Below are 20,000 nucleotides of genomic sequence, written 5' to 3'. Positions count from 1 at the left end.
GATAGCCTAGCAACCAACTGGAAAAGGTATTTCTCAAAAATATGTCTTTAATGACAGGTTAAGGTTAGGGATTTTTTTTGGTCAGGGCACAACTTAAATTGCTATAGCATTACATTGTTTAGGATTAGCATTTGGTATGTATTTTCTAATGATAGAGTTAACACAGTGCTGTGGTAATAACCTATAGAAAGCACTTCCGTGTGCCCATCACGGAAAACAATTCCGTGTCCAGGAGCACGGAAAACAATTCCGTGTCCAGGAGCATGGAAATTTGGCAAAATCCGTGCTCCTGGACACGGATTTCGTGTCCTTAACATCTGTGTCCAGGAGCACAGAATTTTTGGAGATCAGGCTGCACACACACACACACGCACGCACGAAAATAAAGTGTATTCTATTCTATTCTATTCTGTTCTGTTCTATTCTATTCTGTTCTATTCTATTCTATTCTGTTCTATTCTGTTCTGTTCTATTCTATTCTATTCTATTCTATTCTATTCTATTCTATTCTATTCTGTCCCTTCAAGAGAAAGCGAAGGAAACCTGAAATGCTGAATACACATGAGCACAAGTCGTTGAGAAAGTCAAGTCCAGGCAAAGTCTTTGTCCTTTCATCCAAACATCCACAGGAAGCACTTACATAAAACGCTCAAATCCACAGGAAGTACTCAAAAATACAGAACAGACGTCTGTAACTCTGCGTAAAATACTGGGGCCAGGTGCAGAATCAGGTTCCCATTATGTACAGTATTGAGTGGGGGGCCTTTCAGATTATTGTGTCCCGGGCCCAGCCAAAGCTGCCAGTGGCCCTGCTAGGTAGTATGACACATGTGACAAGAGGCCTATGGTTAGTTGATAGCAGCAAGTACAACTGAAACAATTCTTTTGAAAACGCCCACCAGCACCCCGAAATAGCAAAAAAAACCTCTGGGGCTCTGAAAGGGCAACCAGTAAACATATATATCCTGCCCATTTGCTGTCGATTGTTCCTCAGTCTGAGAGAGAAGGCCATGCCCTCAGATAAAGGCTGGCCTATTTCTCATGATAACCCATTGTTTACTCCACCGCTCTCCAGGTGCGATTGTTGTTTTAAGGCTATGGAGGTGGGCCGGCCTCTCTGCCCTGCGGTTCCCATGGCTCGCTTTGACGGATGTGTCGGACTCATTTAATGGGGGGCCAGCAAACCATGTTTGACAAAATGGAACAATAAAACCAGGAGATATTTGTGTGGCAGACACAATTCCTTTGGTCGGTTGGTCTGTCTGTCTGTCTGTCTGTCTGTCTGTCTCTCTCTCTCTCTCTCTCTCTCTCTGTCTCTGTCTGAATGTGTGCATACTTTGGTGTTTGCTCTGACGTATATACTGTATGTGTGCCAGCTACTCTGCATGTGTGCGTGTGTGTGTGTGTGTGTGTGTGTGTGTGTGTGTGTGTGTGTGTGTGTGTGTGTGTGTGTGTGTGTGTGTGTGTGTGTGTGTGTGTGTGTGTGTGTGTATGTGTCTTAAATGTCAGTGACTATCTCTGTCCAATCTTAATTGCATTCATCATGTCTGCTAGTCATCCGAGCTGTGAAGTGTGTTAGGTTGGCAGGGAATATTAAATAACCTGAAAGCGTGTGTGTGTGTGTGTGTGTGTGTGTGTGTGTGTGTGTGTGTGTGTGTGTGTGTGTGTGTGTGTGTGTGTGTGTGTGTGTGTGTGTGTGTGTGTGTGTGTGTGTGCGTGCTTGTGTGTGTGCGTGCTTGTGTGTCTTTGCTTGTGTGGATGTTTTTGACTGTGTGTGTGCGCACGTGTGTGTGTGTGTGTGTGTGTGTGTTTCTGTGTGCGTGTGTGTGTGTGCGCACGTGTGTGTGTGTGTGTGTTTCTGTGTGTGTGCGCACGTGTGTGTGTGTGTGTGTGTGTTTGTGTGTGTGTGTGTGCGCGCGTGTGCGTACGCGCGCATGTGTGGCTGTCTGTCTGTGTGGGTGGGTGTGTGTGTGATGGGCAGGTTAGAGAGAAGAAAGGAAGCGAAGCGAAATATCGCCCAGACAGCAGTCAGTGCCCTGATTAGTTTTAATCTTCAGCACTACATGGCACCCCCATTAGAGCATATAACAGCATAGCATCTACAGTCCCTCATGTCAAAAGGGATGACTAATCCAGCAATAAATAACTACAGCAAATAGCTAAATAAATAAATGCATACACAAGTACATATATATAAGCAAATAAGCAAACAAGGCAAGGCAGGTTTATTTGTATAGCGCATTTCATACACAGGTGCAACTCAATGTGCTTCATAAAAATAAAAAATAAAAACCATTAAAAAATTCTAAAAGAAAGGAAACCTTCGTCAGCTTCGTCTTAAGTCTGTCAATAGTGGGTGCATTTTTTACATCATCTGGAAGCTGGTTCCAAAGCTTTGCAACGTTAGAAGCTAAAGGCTGTCTCTCCACACTCCAAACAGATAAAAGCATATAGGCTACAGTACATAGGTGTGTATAAACATAGTTTGTACACCAGTAAAGAAACAAATACATACATGTATAGTATACAGTCATGGCCAAAAGTATTGGCACCCCTTCAATTCTGTTAGAAAATACTCAATTTCTTCCAGAAAATTATTGCAATCACAAATTCTTTGTTATTAATATGTTTGACTGTACGGTCCGTGTTATTTTCTTTGAAGGCCTCATCTTTTTTCCTGCATTCATTTGAATTACGTAACAGGAATACACTGAGGCCTTCAAAGAAAAGAATACGGTTCGTACAGTCAAACATGGCAGAGGTTCCCTGATGTTTTGAGGTTGCTTCGTTGCCTCTGGCACTGGACTGCTTGACCATGTGCATGGAATTATGAAGTCTGAAGACTATCAACAAATTTTGCAGCGTAATGTAGGAGTCCACCCCCTAATCCCATGGAAAACCTGTGGAGTGGTCTCACAATGGCAGTTTGGAGAAAGCACCCTTTGAATCTCAAGAAGGATGGTCTAAAATTCCAGCAGAGTGTTGTAGGAAGCTCATTGATGGTTACCGCAAGTGGCTGTTGGCAGATATTTTGTCTAAAGGTGCTAGGTAGGTATTTTGTGCTACCAAGTATTAGGCTGAGGGTGTCAATACTTTTGTCCGGCCCATTTTTTGAGTTTTGTGTAAAATGATCATTCATTCGACTTTTTTTTCATTCTCTTTTGTGTTTTTTCATTGCAAGAAAAACAAATGAAGATATTTTTAACAAAGAATTTGTGATTGCAATCATTTTCTGGAAGAAATTGAGTGTTTTCTAACCGAATTGAAGGGGTGCCAATACTTTTGGCCATGACTGTATAAATAGATGCAAAATATAATAATTAGGTCACTGGATTTTAAGCAGCAGGAAATTGACAGCAGGCTGCTTACCAAGCACACTTCCTGCTGAATTACCATGCAGGTGACCTGCTAACCTGGTGTCCTACATCACACACACACACACACACACACACACACACACACACACACACACACACACACACACACACACACACACACACACACACACACACACACACACACACACACACACACACACACACACAATAATCAACGTCTGTTGGCTCATACACTGTAAAGGGCTTATATAGCTAAGCCATGCAAGTCACAGTCCATCCAATCTCCATTTTCATGTATGACAGTCCAGCCATCCCTTTGAGTTTTTTCAGTGTTCCTGAGGCTGTGGGACATTATATTGTAATTATTAATCAAATGGAATAGACAGAGCACAGTGTGTGTCTTTGAGGATTTGCATTTATTCATTCCAAGCTACGTTAGTCAAAAGAGTTAAGTGGTAAGCAGCTGGACGTCTTCTGGAGACAGTAGACGACGTTTCGCCTTTCAGAACGTCTTGGTCTGGCGTAGGGAAATCGGGAGATATACAGCATATCTCTGGAACACTCAGTGAGAGTCAATGGGGACACTGAGTGGAGGGAACACAGGTGCAACAGAGATGAAACACAGACCTGGAATATTAGCCATGTCATAAGCAAAAGAAGCCATATCTTAAGTCATTTAGTCCATCTGTGCGCCAGTCAGCTGGGGTGTCACTCTTGCGATGTTCCTGTGGACACGTAGCAGTGCTGGATCAGTGCCGATCTTACCTAGCGAGACTCCCGCAGATGTTCTGCATAAATGTTTACAGCCCAATCCTCCAGCCATGAAGTTTTAGTGGACACAATAAAACATCACTGCCATGTAAATATGCCATCATGCATTCCTGTGGATTTCTTTACCTCAGTTGCACTCATTAAAAAAACGTATGCACGTCTCAAATGTGCAGTTCCAAGTCAGTTTCTCCCATAATGCTAATGTAGCTACCAAATAGCACATTACGTGGTGGTAAACATGCATTTGTGACTATGTGCTTTCATGTTTTATGAAGTGCTGTGCTCATTGTTTAATTGTGAGGCATTACGTGCATCCAGGCATTAAGTGCATTAACACCTTTCTAGTTAATCTTACTCTCATAAGTGTAGAATTAGCACTGCAAAATGTGCTTTTTGGATACACTTAACGAGCTGACAGACCATTTTATTACCGTGCTTAGAGAAGTGCATATGGTGATATGCAAAAATGTCCCATCGTCATGTGTGGTTTTCCCATTTTCAGAGACATTTCCTTTTATTCTCTTTCTCTGTTTCTCTCACCACTGTAATCATTTTATTACTATGGGAGAAGAGGAGTTGCAAATTCAAATGGAAAGTCATGCACATTTTCTTTATGCCTCTGTCTCTCTCAACAAACATCATGGTCATTTCAACAATTAGACACACAATGTGTGTGTGTGTGTGTGTGTGTGTGTGTGTGTGTGTGTGTGTGTGTGTGTGTGTGTGTGTGTGTGTGTGTGTGTGTGTGTGTGTGTGTGTGTGTGTGCGCGCGCGCGTGCATTTAGACACAGTGTGTGCGTGCGTGTGTGCATTTTCAGTTGCAGGGCACACTTTCCATACCTCTGTTCTCAGACCTCAATCTCATTTTCCGTGTACTGTATCACAGCACTTCATGGTTCAGCACCGCTCTATTTAAACACCCAGGGAGAGCACAATGTGCACCTTCAAGTGTGCACGTGATGAAACATTAATTTCTCACTTTGAACCAACACGTTCACATTTACGTGGTCCATCAGTCTACCTAGACCAGCTGACGTGCAAGACATTGCGGATCGTGTTCTGAAATAGAGGCTGCACCTTCTGTCACACATGCATCAACAGGTGACAGGAATGGCATTTGGCTTTTTTTGAGATGTATTGATGTATCCATGGCGATGAAAACAATCATTTGGACTGGCCAGCTGGTGCTTTGTCACTGATGTCATCATCATCATCATCATCATCATCATCATCATCATCATCATCACACACACACACACACACACACACACACACACACACACACACACACACACACACACACACACACACACACACACACACACACACACCATCATAGCCACCATCATCATCATAGTTGCTACAGATGAAAGACTGACGATGTTTCACCCCTGTATGTCATCTTCATCATTATCATCATCATCATCATCATCATCATCATCATCATCATCATCATCATCATCACACATACACACACACACACACATCGTCATCACCATCATCACATTAGCCACTGATGTATTCGGTCTTGTCATCATCATTATCTTCATCATCTTCTTCTTCTTCTTCTTCTTCTTCTTCTTCTTCTTCGCAATCATCATCATCATCATCATCATCAAAGTAACATTTGAAAAGCTGAGGATGTTTTTAGCTGTGAGAAGCACGTCACCAATCAATCCGTTCAACATGGAAACCCACTGTCAAGTGACGTGTTTACAACATCGTCTAGAGATATCACTCCTTCATGTCCAAAATAGTCTGCTTTGATGGCCGCGGTCACTCAGCCACACATCCAGTTGGTTACCTCAAACACATCCAGTTGTATCACGCTGTTATAGAGCTCTTCAGCGTTGACGTCAACTTGTATGCGGCGTTTGGACTTCCGGTTCCATGGCGATTTTTTACATTGCAAAACGCCATAGAGATTCAGGTTTGGCAAAAATATAAGTTGCACGCCAACAACGAACATTAGCGTGTCCCCGCATCCCTTTCTCATTAGTGGAACGGATCGTATCATCATGTTGGTGTATTCACATGTTAAATCATGACGATTATAATTCAATATTGCTAACCCCTTTCTGATCATTAAAACTTCCGAACTACATACTTTCCTTTGGTTGCCATGGGTACAACCTTCCGCACGTACATGACGTTAGATACAGGCGCCGCTTCTGTAGTCGCCAAAAGTTTCCGGGTTTAGCATATGGACGCAACATCGTATATATGTCGAAGTTTGACACAAAATGATCAACCATGTCATACCTACAGCCTATTTTTAACACCCTCGACAGTTTGCGGGGGTTCGCTAAGCGCATGCTTGCACTCGGACCTTATTTGAAACTAGCCCCTATTCATTCCCTATGGAGGCCGGAAGCCGATACGAACCAGGAAGTCCTTAAATGCTAACATGAAAGACTACAATCTACTACATGCTTCCGCGTTACTGAAGAACTCTATTCAATACTGCACTTTATGTAGGTACATCGATACATGCTGTATTGATCCCAAGCTGTGAACATGTTAATGTTTTTTTCCCTTATGATTGTATTGATTGTATTGAGTGCGTGCATGCATGTGTGTGTGTGTGTGTTTGTGTGTGTCTCTGTGTGTGTGTGTGTGTGTGTGTGTGTGTGTGTGTGTGTGTGTGTGTGTGTGTGTGTGTGTGTGTGTGTGTGTGTGTGTGTGTGTGTGTGTGTGTGTGCGGGACTGTGTGATCTCTGCCTGTGGCTGAATGTATGATGCCTATGTGTGTGTTACATCTTTAATACAGTATGCTGTGCAAAAGAATGTCTTTGATGTCTTGTGGATCTATCAATGCTGCTTGACACATTACTCAACCCATATGGCCTGCCAAGGACATAATATAGGGCATTGCATTATAATACTCTATTGCTTCTCTGAACATTACTACTATTATTGCTATTATTTTTGGAGCAATGACTCACAGACCTAGACTGTGCTTGTGAAAGGGGGTGTGCAGAAAAAATAGTGTGGTATGACTTATTTAAGGGAGGCCTTAGCTGAAATATAAGGGTTCATAGTGTGATAGTGTATTATACACATTGAAGGTGATATGAAGACTGTACCCCACTCTCTGCTTCTTACGTTGTCATAATTATGAGTAAGGTATCAAGGATAATATCTCCAACTACTCAACACGATAACAGATAATATCTCCAACTACTCAACACGAATTAATGAGATGAATTTTTCAATATTGCACCTGGCACCTGCACCTGACTAGCCTGTGCGTTAATCTGGACCTGTCCTTGATGCATATTATGAAAATTGAAGATGATTTCAAGACTGTCTGCTATTACATATTCTTACTGTCTGTTGTGCCATTCTCACCGCAGGTTGTGAGCTGTACGCTTTCTGCGGCGCCCTATTTGGCATCTGCTCCATGATCACGCTGATGGTGATTGCGGTGGACCGCTACTTTGTGATCACGCGTCCGCTGGCCTCCATCGGAGTGGTGTCCTGCAAGAGGGCCTTCTACATCCTCCTGGCCGCCTGGCTCTACTCCCTCGCCTGGAGCCTGCCCCCCTTCTTCGGATGGAGTGAGTTGTTGATGCACCCCCTTTTTATTATACGTTTACAAGACTTGTCATCTTGCTTACAAGATATGTATTGGCATGTGCTTCATGAATTCAGGAATCCATAAGTAATGAATAAGAAAATGCAGAAAAAGTAGAAAAATTCTCTGCAGTAAAAAAAAAGTAGGTTGAGGGCAGACGCTGTCCCTTAAAGGGGGATTCATACTTGTCGTGACTGGCGCTACCCTCCTTCATACTTCACTCGCGATCTCACTCGCGCCGTCACGTGACCCAAAATGACGTCACACGCCGTGTCGCGAGCTGCCGTGGCGCGACGTCGTGCACCCCAGATTTTTTGTAACTTGTCGTGCGCCACCAGCGACCATACAGGTAGGCAGACAAAGCAGGAGTTGCGAAGAGAGGCTACAACTACTGTAGGCTACTACAGAATGGATCATGCATCATTTTGAGGATAATAAAATGTCCTAGAGAGTTATTTTATCTTCTCTCTTAAATGTTGTTCAGTGAAACAATTGTTTACTTTGTTCAGAAGCACGTTGTGTTCGGCGATCTATTTATAAATTCTGCCGCCAGAACAATGCTCTCACATGGTCTTGGAATGATCTGGCAATGTAGGCTACAACAAAAAATATATGTTTCAATGTGGTAAGTCACAAGTCAGACGTTCAGTAGCCCTACAGCAGCCGTGTTTGGCTTTCTATTTTATACATCCGTAGAACTCACGCTGCGAGTTGCGAAAAATACTGCCGTTTCTCTCATGAACAGCAGAGGGCACTTCCGACAATGCGAGCGAAAGCGCTTTTGAAGTATGAATAGTCTGTCGCAAGTGATGACGTCATTAATGGTTCTCGCGCCACACGCGCCAAAGTGCGCACGTGAAGTATGCAGAGCCCTTAATGGTGTGGCGCAGATATTGTGCATTTGGCCTTCCTTAAATATTGTTGGTTATAAAGACTATGGATGTTGTTTATAATGAGCAGGCTTGATGATGTTTTGTGTGTGGCTGTAGTGGTGGCCTGTACCTTACTCTCACGGAGCCTGCCCCCCTTCTCCAGGTTGAGTGAGTTGATGCACCCTGTTTTCTGTTAGGTTACATTACATTACAATGCATTTGGCAGACACTTCATACCAAAGCGACTTGCAATCGAAGACATAAATCATAGTCAACATGACTAGCAGATACAAAGTGCAAAGGGAATATACAGACGAACAAATGCAGATGCTAAGTAGGGTTAGTTTTTTGAAAGTACATTAGCACGGGGTTCAGTAGAATACACACACAGACACATCATGCCATAGAGGCTGGGGCAGCTCAAGCATTAGTGCAGTAGATAGTCACGAAAGAGAAGAGTCTTAACTTGCTTCTTGAAAGTTGAAAGAGATGTGCTTAGTCTTGTGTCCTCTCTGGGAGATTGTTCCACCACGGAGGAACAGTGACAGAGAACAGCCTTGACTGGGATCGCTTAGCGAGTACGGCAGGGCCAGACAGTTTGTCTCGGAGGAATGCAGTTCTCTTCCAGGAACATACGGCCTTAGTATGTCCTTCAGATAAGCTGGAGCCATTGCTGCAGTGATTTTGTAGGCAAGGGTCAAGGTCTTGTGCTGAAGTGGTGCCCCAACTGGGGGTCGGAAACCTAAGGGGGTCGTGGAGGTACCTGCAAGGGGCTCACAGAGAGAAAGGACTGTTGACATAAAATCTTGACTATATGCTTTCATGTCATATAACCATTCCGTAAACTGTATGGTTAGTAGCCTCTTTACGTACGTGGGCCTGCCGGCGGGCCTGTTCACTCATTGCTGAAAAGACTCAACTACATTATAAGAACATTTTGTTGCCTGTTTCCTTTGGATGCACCCCTGTTTTGGTTGTTGCTGTCTGTCCTCTGGTTCTATCTGTCGGAAACCGGTTTGCTTTTAGTATGGTGTGCGAATCAGTGAATGTTTCTGATCAAGAAACATTTCCCCCCCCTTTTGAAGCGAGTTAGACAGTGACAAATGACAGTAAGGCATTGCTATGCTGCACTCATGTGTATGTACGTGCACACACATGCACACAGGGGAGAACTCACATGGCAATTAGAGACAGGGATTGCACAATGGAGGAAATGACATGTCTTGTCACTTCAATTCATATTGACATTAAACTTTTGAACTTCTCCCTGTTTGCCATTTAAAATGTCCTAAAATGGACGTTCTGTGATTCAGACCACATTGATTCAGTTTGGTGGACTGTCACCAATTGTGGTTATTTAGGGAAGACACACTGTAAGTGGTATTTTGGTGGACTGAAGTGGTAATCTTTGGGATTTATCCTCTGCTAGGCCTCTCTGTTCCCTCCATGAGTTTCATCTGTTGTCTGGTGTCATTTGTCTTCGGCCCTTGTCCTGGCGTACTGCTCCTATTAGGTACACATGCTCCAGAGGACATCTGCTTCTTTCTCTAAATCACTCTCTCCCCCTTCTTTCTCTTCTCTCTCTCACCTGCACACACACACACACACTCTCTTTGTCTCTTTGTTGTCTTGCTTCCTCTCCTCTCCTTCTTTTTCACAATCTTTTTCTTGCTTTCTGTCTTTGTGTTTTAACTATTCCTCGTCTCTGTCTTCTCTCTATTTCTCATGTCACGCTATTTTCTGTCTCTCTCTGTTTCTCTCGGTGACTGTCTCTCTCTCTCTCTCTCTCTCTCTCTCTCTCTCTCTCTCTCTCTCTCTCTCTCTCTCTCTCCCCTTCTCCCCCAGGTGCGTATGTTCCCGAAGGCCTGTTGACGTCGTGTACGTGGGACTACATGACGTTCACCCCGTCTGTGCGGGCCTACACCATGCTGCTCTTCTGCTTCGTCTTCTTCATCCCCCTCATCGTCATCATCTACTGCTACATCTTCATCTTCAGGGCCATCCGCAACACCAACAAGTCAGTATTCTCTTCACTTCTGTTCTCTGTTCCATTCACTGCTATTCTATTCCGTAATACTTTCCTTGACGTGTGTGTCACAGGTATGACATGACAGTGTTGTAACAGCGTCGTAACACAGTTATGGACATGCCATAAACATTATGTCTATGTCATAAACATTAATATGACTGTTATCATTAAGTGACATTCGTTTATGATAAAGACAACACAAATAATGTCAACTCTTTCCTGACTGTATAATCATGACATTGATCAAGATCATACTCTGCTTTTGCAGTATTGTTCCTTTGTACTAACTTAACGTTCTTGTGAAATCATAGCAAATTTCATGTTTTTATTTGCCTCAGAGGCTGAGGTATTTAGGTTGTATGCAGAGGGCACCTTTTCCGAAATAAGGGTTTAGGCACTCAGCAGGCCTTTTTTGCCGGTGCTTTATGCTAAAATGGGTTAAGGGAAAAGCCTGTAAATCATGCGTATGACATACCCTCAGCATCCCAAGCGAAGATTCTATGCTTGCGACAGAGACACAACAAACTTGGTCGCTAGATTCTGCTGCAGTTGGCACAGCTCGGCAGCCGCTACCCCTTAGCCTACTTAAAGACTATTTCAAAAAATAAAAGTTATTCATACACAGAAGATAGTTTCAGACGGGAGATAGCCCTAAACGGGATAACAATGACCACCTTTTCCCACTGAGAAGGTATTGTATTGTATATTGTACTGTATTTTGCTGTTTTCTGTTGTATTCTATTCTGATGGCAATTTCTGCATCATCATACTGTACTGCTACAGACTCATGTTCATACTAAACACCAACAATGCATTTATTTATTGCTATGAGTGCTTGTGGGTGTTTGATTCAGTCTGTTTTTTATGTAAACAAATCTGCCTTTATTTGTTTGTTTGTTTGCTTCTCTCTCTGTTGCCATAGCGCTGTGAGCAAGATCCCCGGCAGCAACCGGCGGGACTCCATTAAGCGTTTCCACCGGCTGAAGAACGAGTGGCGGATGGCCAAGATCGCCCTGATCGCCATCCTGCTCTACGTCATCTCCTGGTCGCCCTACTCCTCCGTCGCCCTCACCGCCTTTGCCGGGTACGTGTTGCCATGTACACCGTTTGTTGTGTTCTGAAGTCTATAAATGGCGTGTCAACTCATGTTGACATCTGATAACGCTGTCCACTGAAGTTTATCAGTGACCTGTCATTTAAATAACAACAACTAGTCATTAATGATGTACAGTGATGGCCCTACACTGATTGGCACCCCTTGCGACATTGCCGGTCGACTTGGTCATTGTCATACTGGTAACAGCAAATAAATAACACAGCGTCTTAAGGCAAATTTTCTGGGCTTTTTTGCCTTTATTATGATAGGACAGTTGTGGACAGGATATGATGAGGAGAAGGAGATGGGGTAGGATTGGCCTGGGAAGCCCATGGAACGGTTACGTGTGCCATAGCACCCTGTAACTAGACAACCTTGAGACAAAATATCCGAGTTTCTTTTTTTCCACCTTTTATTAGTGTCTGACATACTGTCACTATTATATTGGGTCCATATTTATTAATTAATTATAATTGTACCCCTCATGTTTCTAATAGACTGTGTGCCCCAGCATTGGGTTTACATTTAAGTATATAAGGTCCTCCATCCCCCACCCTCTGATCTGCAAGCCGCAACACCACCTCTGCCCCTAACTGTCTCATACACTTAGCCTTCACGCTCCACCACCCAGCCACACCACTCCAGCTAGTGACTTTTGACTCTCTCTTTCTCTGTCTCGTGAACGCTCCCCCCCATGCCGTGTGTGTGTGTGTGTGTGTGTGTGTGTGTGTGTGTGTGTGTGTGTGTGTGTGTGTGTGTGTGTGTGTGTGTGTGTGTGTGTGTGTGTGTGTGTGTGTGTGTGTGTGTGTGTGTGTGTGTGTGTGTGTGTGTGTGTGTGTGTGAGTGACCCATTTTCTTCTTTTCATTTTGTTACTTCTATCTCTTCATCTCTCTCCCCATCTTTACCTTTCTTTCTTTCTTTCTCTCTCTCTCCCTCTCCCTCAGGTATGCTGATATGCTGACTCCCTATATGAACTCGGTGCCTGCTGTGATTGCCAAGGCCTCTGCCATCCACAACCCCATCATCTACGCTATCACACACCCCAAGTACAGGTGCAGTACACGCAGAGTACACACACGCATACACACACACAAACATACCTGGGCTCAGAATCTGTCTATGTTTCTATCTCTATCTCTCACTCTCACTCTCACTCTCACTCTCACTCTCTCATTCACTCACTCTCTCTCTCTCTCTCTCTCTCTCTCTCTCTCTCTCTCTCTCTCTCTCTCTCTCTCTCTCTCTCTCTCTCTCACACACACACACACACACACACACACACACACACACACACACACACACACACACAGTGTGTGGGAGAACCACTGCTCCCTCTCATCGGCCAGTATCACCCCCACCACACCACACACACGCACACACACACCTTTCACCCCAGGTCACACACTTGAAGTGTTCTGCCCTGTTATATGTAAATGTGGCTCGGAATCTGAATCTGACCATATATGTGTGTGTGAGCGCGCATGTACGTGTACATGTGCATGAGTGTGTACAATTATGTGCATGTGTGCGCACATGTGTGACACAGACACATGACACGGACTCCTGTGAATCGTCATGGCCTGTTAATTGTGTTAGTGTCAGTCTCATTGCCCCACCACCGCCAAGGGTTAATCAATCACACTCATCAGCTCACATGGGGAACGGCCAACTCCTGAGTGAAACACACACGCATACACACACACACACACACGCACACACACACACACACACACACACACACACACACACACACACACACACACACACATACACACGCACACACACGCACACACACACACACACACACACACACACACACACACACACACACGTGGACCAGCCTTCATACCTGCTCCTGTGTGCTCTCCTGTGTGAAGAACACACACACACACACACACACACACACACACACACACACACACACACACACACACACACACACACACACACACACACACACACACTCGCGCGCACACACACACACACACACACACACACACACACACACACACACACACACACACACACACTCAACACTCTCCGTCACGGTCATACATTCCCATTTCCCACCTGACCTGAATCCAAGCGTTACCATGCACTACAGTAGTTGTAAATCTAGTATTAGTTAGTCCAGTCACGCCGTGGGAATGCGTGATAGGATCTGCATATAGAGGAAGACAGATTGGGATTACTGCATTATTGTCACCGTCACGTCACAGCAGGCAATTTGGGTCACCTTGCTGTGACCTTCACAGGTCACTGCGCTTTAGCAGTGGTACGGCGTGTGTGTGTGTGTGTGTGTTTGTGTGTGTGTGTGTGTGTGTGTGTGTGTGTGTGTGTGTGTGTGTGTGTGTGTGTGTGTGTGTGCGCGCGTGCGTGTGCACATGTGTCTATGTGTGTGTGTGCGCTGCGCGCGTGTGCGCATGTGCATTCGTCTGTCTGTACATGTGTGTGTGTGTGTGTTTGTGTGTGTGTGTGTGTGTGTGTGTGTGTGTGTGTGTGTGTGTGTGTGTGTGAGAGAGAGAGAGCTTGCGTGTGTTTATGCATCTATGTGTGTGTGTGTGTGTGTGTGTGTGTGTGTGTGTGTGTGTGTGTGTGTGTGTGTGTGTGTATGGGGTGGTAGTCAGGACTCAGGACACCTCCTGCTCTGTGTCCCCAGTGCAGTGCTGGAGTGCCTGCTGGGGAAGGTTGTCTGTCCGTGTGACACCTCAGTGGGTTCGAGGAATGGGGAAATGTCAAGCATCAACATCTGCAAATGCCAAGAACCACACCACCAACCTCGACAATAACAACAAAAACAACAGTGTTTGTTTACTGTCCGCATCAGCAAACACAAACAATGGCGTCTTTTCTGGTCTGCTCGACTTCCATGGAAGAGAAATGAGTTTATTGGAACATGATTGAAGCTGACTTTCAGAATGTTCCTGTTCTTTCCTTCTCTGTTCTTTTCCTGCGGTGAAGTTTTAATGATTTCATATTTTTTGTAGTATAACTCGTAATTTATACCTCATTGTGCTGGCTGCCCAATTGTGTAACAAGGGCAGAATGGCAGAATTAACTTCTAGCTCTAACAAATACTTAAAACAAACTTAACAACTGGTATTAATAACCAAACACATGGCAATGATATTCACATTCTATTTGGGTCACGTTATGTACTGTTATGACTTAGATGGAATCATGTTACTGTAATTGTATAATAGATTACATTTCTCTCCATACAGTTTGTGTGTATTGAGCTCGCTTTGACTGGTCTTCTTTATCCGTATTAAAGCCACACTAAGTACTTTTCATCTTTGGCCACCCAGCAGAATTATGGCCTCCGCACACCGGTTCTGACAAAGTGCAGAGCACTGCTCTGCCAATGCACGATTCCACTGTTTCCAATTCAACCGTGCACACTGGCGCCGATGTTCCCAGATGTCCATGGATGTCAGCAGCCGATCAGCGGAGAGCTCTATTTTTGTTGGAGCTGCCCGCTGTTTATCTATTCTCTGCTGTGATGAAATTAACGATTCATTTCTATTGCACATCTAGCGCTAGTGTGTGGGGGTAACCGTAATTATCGGAACCGATAGTGCTCCGCAGTGCTGTTAGAACCGGTGTGTGGAGGGCCTTATCTGTCATACAGAAGAATAGAAGAGATAAGGCACTTTTGAATGTGCTTAGTGAGTTATAACCAGGGCTCTAAATTAACACACGCCAACACGCCAAACACGGGTGAAAATTAATTTTGGCTAGTAGAAAAGAATACCTACCCGCCAATTTGGCTAGTAGCGTCCGAGTACAGTAAATTATGAACGGTAAACCGCTGCTCTGACGAACGTTAGACGGCGAGATTTCCTACATTACCCATGGACACTAGACAGCGTCACGACGTAGCCTCCCACCGTGGGCTTTCCAGTGCAGCGAGCGGCAACTCCATGCTGTTGCGCGCGCCAGGATTGAAAACATTTCAGACGACCAGCCTTCTGTCAGCTAAGCTGCGCTCACACTATTCTGACAGGCAGCTCTCCTCCTACGCTCTCGTCGCTTTCGCTACAACCTTTTTAACTACTGCTATGTCACTACTGCTATTATTACTTGGCCTATATGAACCTTGCAGTACCAGGCTGCATTTTTGCATGAATTTGCCTCCCTGACCGTTTCAATAACAGGACTTACGCAGATTATGCATAGAGCTACTTCTGTTCTGTAGACTATGTTTTGTGCGAGTGATGAGAATGTGGCGGGGGTTAGAGCAAGGTTCTGTGTGTTGGTGAATGCTAGTAGTAATTGTAACCGTACTAATAGTGACGTTAAAAAACGAGTGGAACGAAATAGCGACAAGGGCAGAGGAGGAGAGCTGACTGTCAGAGTAGTGTGACCGTAGCTGTCAGTTCAGTTGTCTAATGAAATGTTCCGAGTCCTGGTGCAACTAAGTTGGAAAGCCCACGCCATCGGAAAGAAAAAAAGCAACCAACGACGAAGCTGTGGAAGTAACAAAGGAAGCGAAGATTCCCGAGATATTATTTACTTTTGGTTAAACTAGGCTTCTTGTCATTTTGTTGCGCATGGTAGAGAAGAGCTCCTCCCCTCTCCTCTCCTTTTCCTCTCATATCTTCTCCTTCCTTGGGGTGTATGTGAGGTTTTGTAGGCCTAGTGTTTGACTGTGTGCTTGGTTACTGTATGTTAAAGGTCTGTTATGTGAGTGGCTTGTGTGATGTGATTCAGCTGTTTTCAGAGGAATTGAACAAAAACTAATCAAATTGATTAGGCCTAAGTAATGAAAGTAAAAAATAAAGCAGAAGTTAAAAAAAATAATGGAAAAATATATAGCCTATAATATGCTTATTATGTAGGCCTAGGCATATATGCAGGCCTATAGTGTATCTGTGTTGTAGAAATAGTTGAGCAAAATGACCATAATTTAAAAAAAAGGAAAAAAAACTAGCCTAATGCATATTTTATTTTTGGCGAGATTAAAAAAAAAATGGCTAGTAGAACTTCTATTTGGCTGGTAAGAAAAAATGTCCACTAGCCAAATTGGCTGGTGGTGGAAAAAGTTAATTTAGAGCCCTGGTTATAATCCTGAGGACTGGCATAGTAAACTAGACCTAACCAGTCTCACTCCCATGACGTCAATTTTTGACTTGGTGGCATCTTTTGATGTTGAGGGCTTACCTGCTGCGTCGCATGTTGACGAGGTCGCCTAGACCTAGACCTTTCCCTAACCGTCAGTGAAGTTATGCTGCCACGAGGGGGCACTTTTGAGTCTCACATCACTTTTTGACAAAAATTGCAAATTTGCAAAGCATGCACATACTTAATTAATTCCTGAGCTCATCTACATAAAGGATAATGCAAGCACTTGTTTACCTTAATTGTGGACTTTTCTTATGAAGAATACATGCTCAGGATTGTACAGGTAGCTGTTAATACCTGCTGGGCATTGCTGCCTGTCGCACCTCCTCCGGTGACAATGGGTCAGCGAGAGAAAATAAGACTTGTGACACAAACATCTTTATTGTATCAATTACTAGACAAACATAGGGAATACACATTCATAATGCATGCAGAGGAGGTGCCTTCCTCAACCACCTTCGCAGGTAGCTGTAGCCTTACGCCAGAAGCAGATATCGTCAGGTGGTGTCCAGCCTTCTCTGCGGTGTTTCGGCCCTGAACCACAACACCGCCAACTCCAGCCGGTGGGCCGACAGTGAGTGGCCAGTCTCACTGCCCATCTGCTCCTGGTGTACAGCTTGCACCAACAATACATACGTTCCATGCATTTGATAAGCATAAAAAATAAAATAAAACAGGAAAAATAAGGCAGTTCAGCTGTTTGGTGTTCGTTGGCTGCTGGCTTTAACCCCTTCCTAGCAGCTGTGCTCGGGTGCGTTGGTTGCTGGGGCGGCAACAGTGCTGCGTGAAAGGTGCCGAATGCGCTGAATGCTTACTGACGAGTTGTTTGTGAGGCAGTTGAGCTGTTTGGTGTTCGTTGGCTGCTGGCTTTAACCCCTTCCGAGCAGCTGTGCTCGGGTGCGTTGGTTGCTGGGGCGGCAACAGTGTTCAGTGAAGTGTCGAAAGCGCAAGACTGATGGGAGATAGGCTTGCTGTTCCCTGCAGCTGCTCTCTGGGGGTTAGGTGTTCTTCCCCCAGTTTCTGTCCTTCCTCCGCAGCCAGAGCCAAAAGCTCCCTTTCTCCGCCTCCTCCGTCAGTTCCCTTGTTGCCTTCTTAAGCTTCCTTCCGGTGACTCCCACATCCTTTAGGAGGCGTATATTCGACAACCCCATAAAGCCTCTGCATCCAACCTCCACTGGGTAGATGGTAGTCTTCCAACCCTCCTCTCGGCACTCTGCAGCCAGCTCAGAGTACTTGGCCTTTTTCCGCTCGAAGGCAGCCTCGATCCCTTCCTCCATTGGCACGGTGAGCTCAACGAGAGCCACTGCTCTTGCCTTTGTGGACCACGCCACTATGTCTGGGCAGAGAGATGTGGTGGTAATCTCTGTGGGAAACAGAAGCTTCCTGTCAAAGTCGACCTTCATGCTCCACTCCTGGCCGGGAATGAAGGGCCTTGATGTTTCTCTTTGCCTGATACTTCTGATCCCTCCTTCCGCAACAAAGATGGTGGGGTCCTCTGTCGGCGATGGTATTCTGCTATCCTGTCTGCACTCCTCCAGTACTTCGGCTAGCTTTCTCAAGACTTGGTCGTGGCGCCATCTGTAGCGGCCTTGTGATAGCGCGATTTTGCAGCCTGACAAGATATGCTGGACGCTTTCATTGGGAGCATTGCAGAGTGCACAACATTCCTCATTTCCAAACCACTGGTGGAGGTTCCGAGGACAGGGGAACGTGTCATAGGTTGAGCGTATAAGGAAGCTGAGTCTTGCCTGTGGGATCTTCCACACGTCTGACCAACTGATGTTCCTGTTTGAGATTCCCTCCCAGGTTGTCCAGGTTCCCTGCCGTCCCTGAGACACAGCCTTGATCTTGTAGCGGTCTTCCTCCATCCTCGTCACCTCCGCCACCACCATCTCCTTCCTTTCCTTGCGGTGGGCCTTGGACCAGAATCTTGGTGCATCTCCCCATCCTAGGCCTGCTCTTCCTACCTGCACTCTGCCCATGATTTCCTTGTGCTGCAGACGGCTTACAGCTTGGTCGACCTCAGTCTGGGCGTTCCACTTGCGGCCAGTCAGGACCCAGCCTTCCTGACTGACTCGTCTCACTGCTCACTGCTCGCTGCTATTCAGTCGTTCTCACGTTATATACCTCATGAGCAAAATTTACTAAAGCATGTACACAACTTTGTCCCGTCATTTTGAATTCAAAGAATAGAACATGATTGTTCCATAACGTTCAATAACATCTGCAGTAAGAGGCTACTAAATCGAGGGCACTTTTTTCAAAGGGAGCTCTCATTTTATTGACACCCTTGATTATTTTTGTCATCCATGAGCTTTTAGAGGCTATGTAGGTCTATCCTGGCAACATATAGGGGATAATTGTAGATGAGCGATGAATCTGGCCTTACTCTGTCCTTACAAAACCCTGTGCACTTTTGAATCTGTGTGGCGAGTCAATAGGATGGGCTTAGAATGGTGATGTCTGCAGTTTGAGAGCCAACTACTGGCTCCAATGCCTATGGTGCAAACCCAGAATATGCATTTAATGTTATAGCCTAGCTTGCCAGGCTACCAGAAGACAGCATCACACATTCAGCACCAGCTTTGGAAACTTTGTTTGAAGCTTGAAAATAAGTTATTGTTGCTTAAAGGAATCTGATCCAGTCTTTGCCATACCACATACACACAATAGTGTCATTACTTTGCATAAATTACTTGTAGGCAGCCAAGACAGGGTAGTCATCATACTACCAACACACCATTACAGGTAATTCACAAGCATTGCTCTGGTGTTTGTCTCAAATTACCCCAAGTGTTGGCTGGCAAGCTGTTTCCCATTTCTCGCCCAGGGGAAGACTTCCTGCCTAGTTACCCTGGGTGTGTGAGTGTGCGTAGGAGCCTGAGACTGTGTAGGTATTTGTGTGAGATTAGGTCTGTGTATATGAGTTTAAGTGTGTGTGAATGTGTGTGTGTGTGTGTGTGTGTGTGTGTGCGTGTGCGTGTGCGTGTGCATGCATGCGTGCGTCCTCTGAAAGGTCCCACTGACCCATAGTGGGGGTCACCACTCAATCCCCTGATCAGCAGTGGGGAGTCACCAGAACCTTCCCCTCCCAGCACCTGGATGTGCTTCTCATCCTACTATTTACTCTCACCCCTTGGCTCTTCATTTTGTGAATGGTTTATGCTGATGTTCTTATGTTGTGTCTCTAGG

The 20,000-nt window shown here is 45.0% G+C and overlaps 1 protein-coding gene across 1 annotated transcript in view; it reads left to right on the top strand.

Moving 5' to 3' along the window:
- Positions 1-20,000, top strand: part of opn4a (opsin 4a (melanopsin)) — a 64,260-nt gene that overhangs the window by 29,405 nt on the left and 14,855 nt on the right. The window contains exons 4-7 of the mRNA XM_063191809.1: positions 7,466-7,669; positions 10,404-10,575; positions 11,510-11,671; positions 12,629-12,736. Of these exons, the coding sequence (XP_063047879.1) occupies positions 7,466-7,669; positions 10,404-10,575; positions 11,510-11,671; positions 12,629-12,736 (646 nt within the window). The remainder of the gene's footprint in view (positions 1-7,465; positions 7,670-10,403; positions 10,576-11,509; positions 11,672-12,628; positions 12,737-20,000) is intronic.

Source organism: Engraulis encrasicolus, chromosome 24 (genome assembly GCF_034702125.1).
Source record: "Engraulis encrasicolus isolate BLACKSEA-1 chromosome 24, IST_EnEncr_1.0, whole genome shotgun sequence".
NCBI lineage: Eukaryota > Metazoa > Chordata > Actinopteri > Clupeiformes > Engraulidae > Engraulis > Engraulis encrasicolus.
This window is presented reverse-complemented; position numbering and strand designations above follow the sequence as displayed.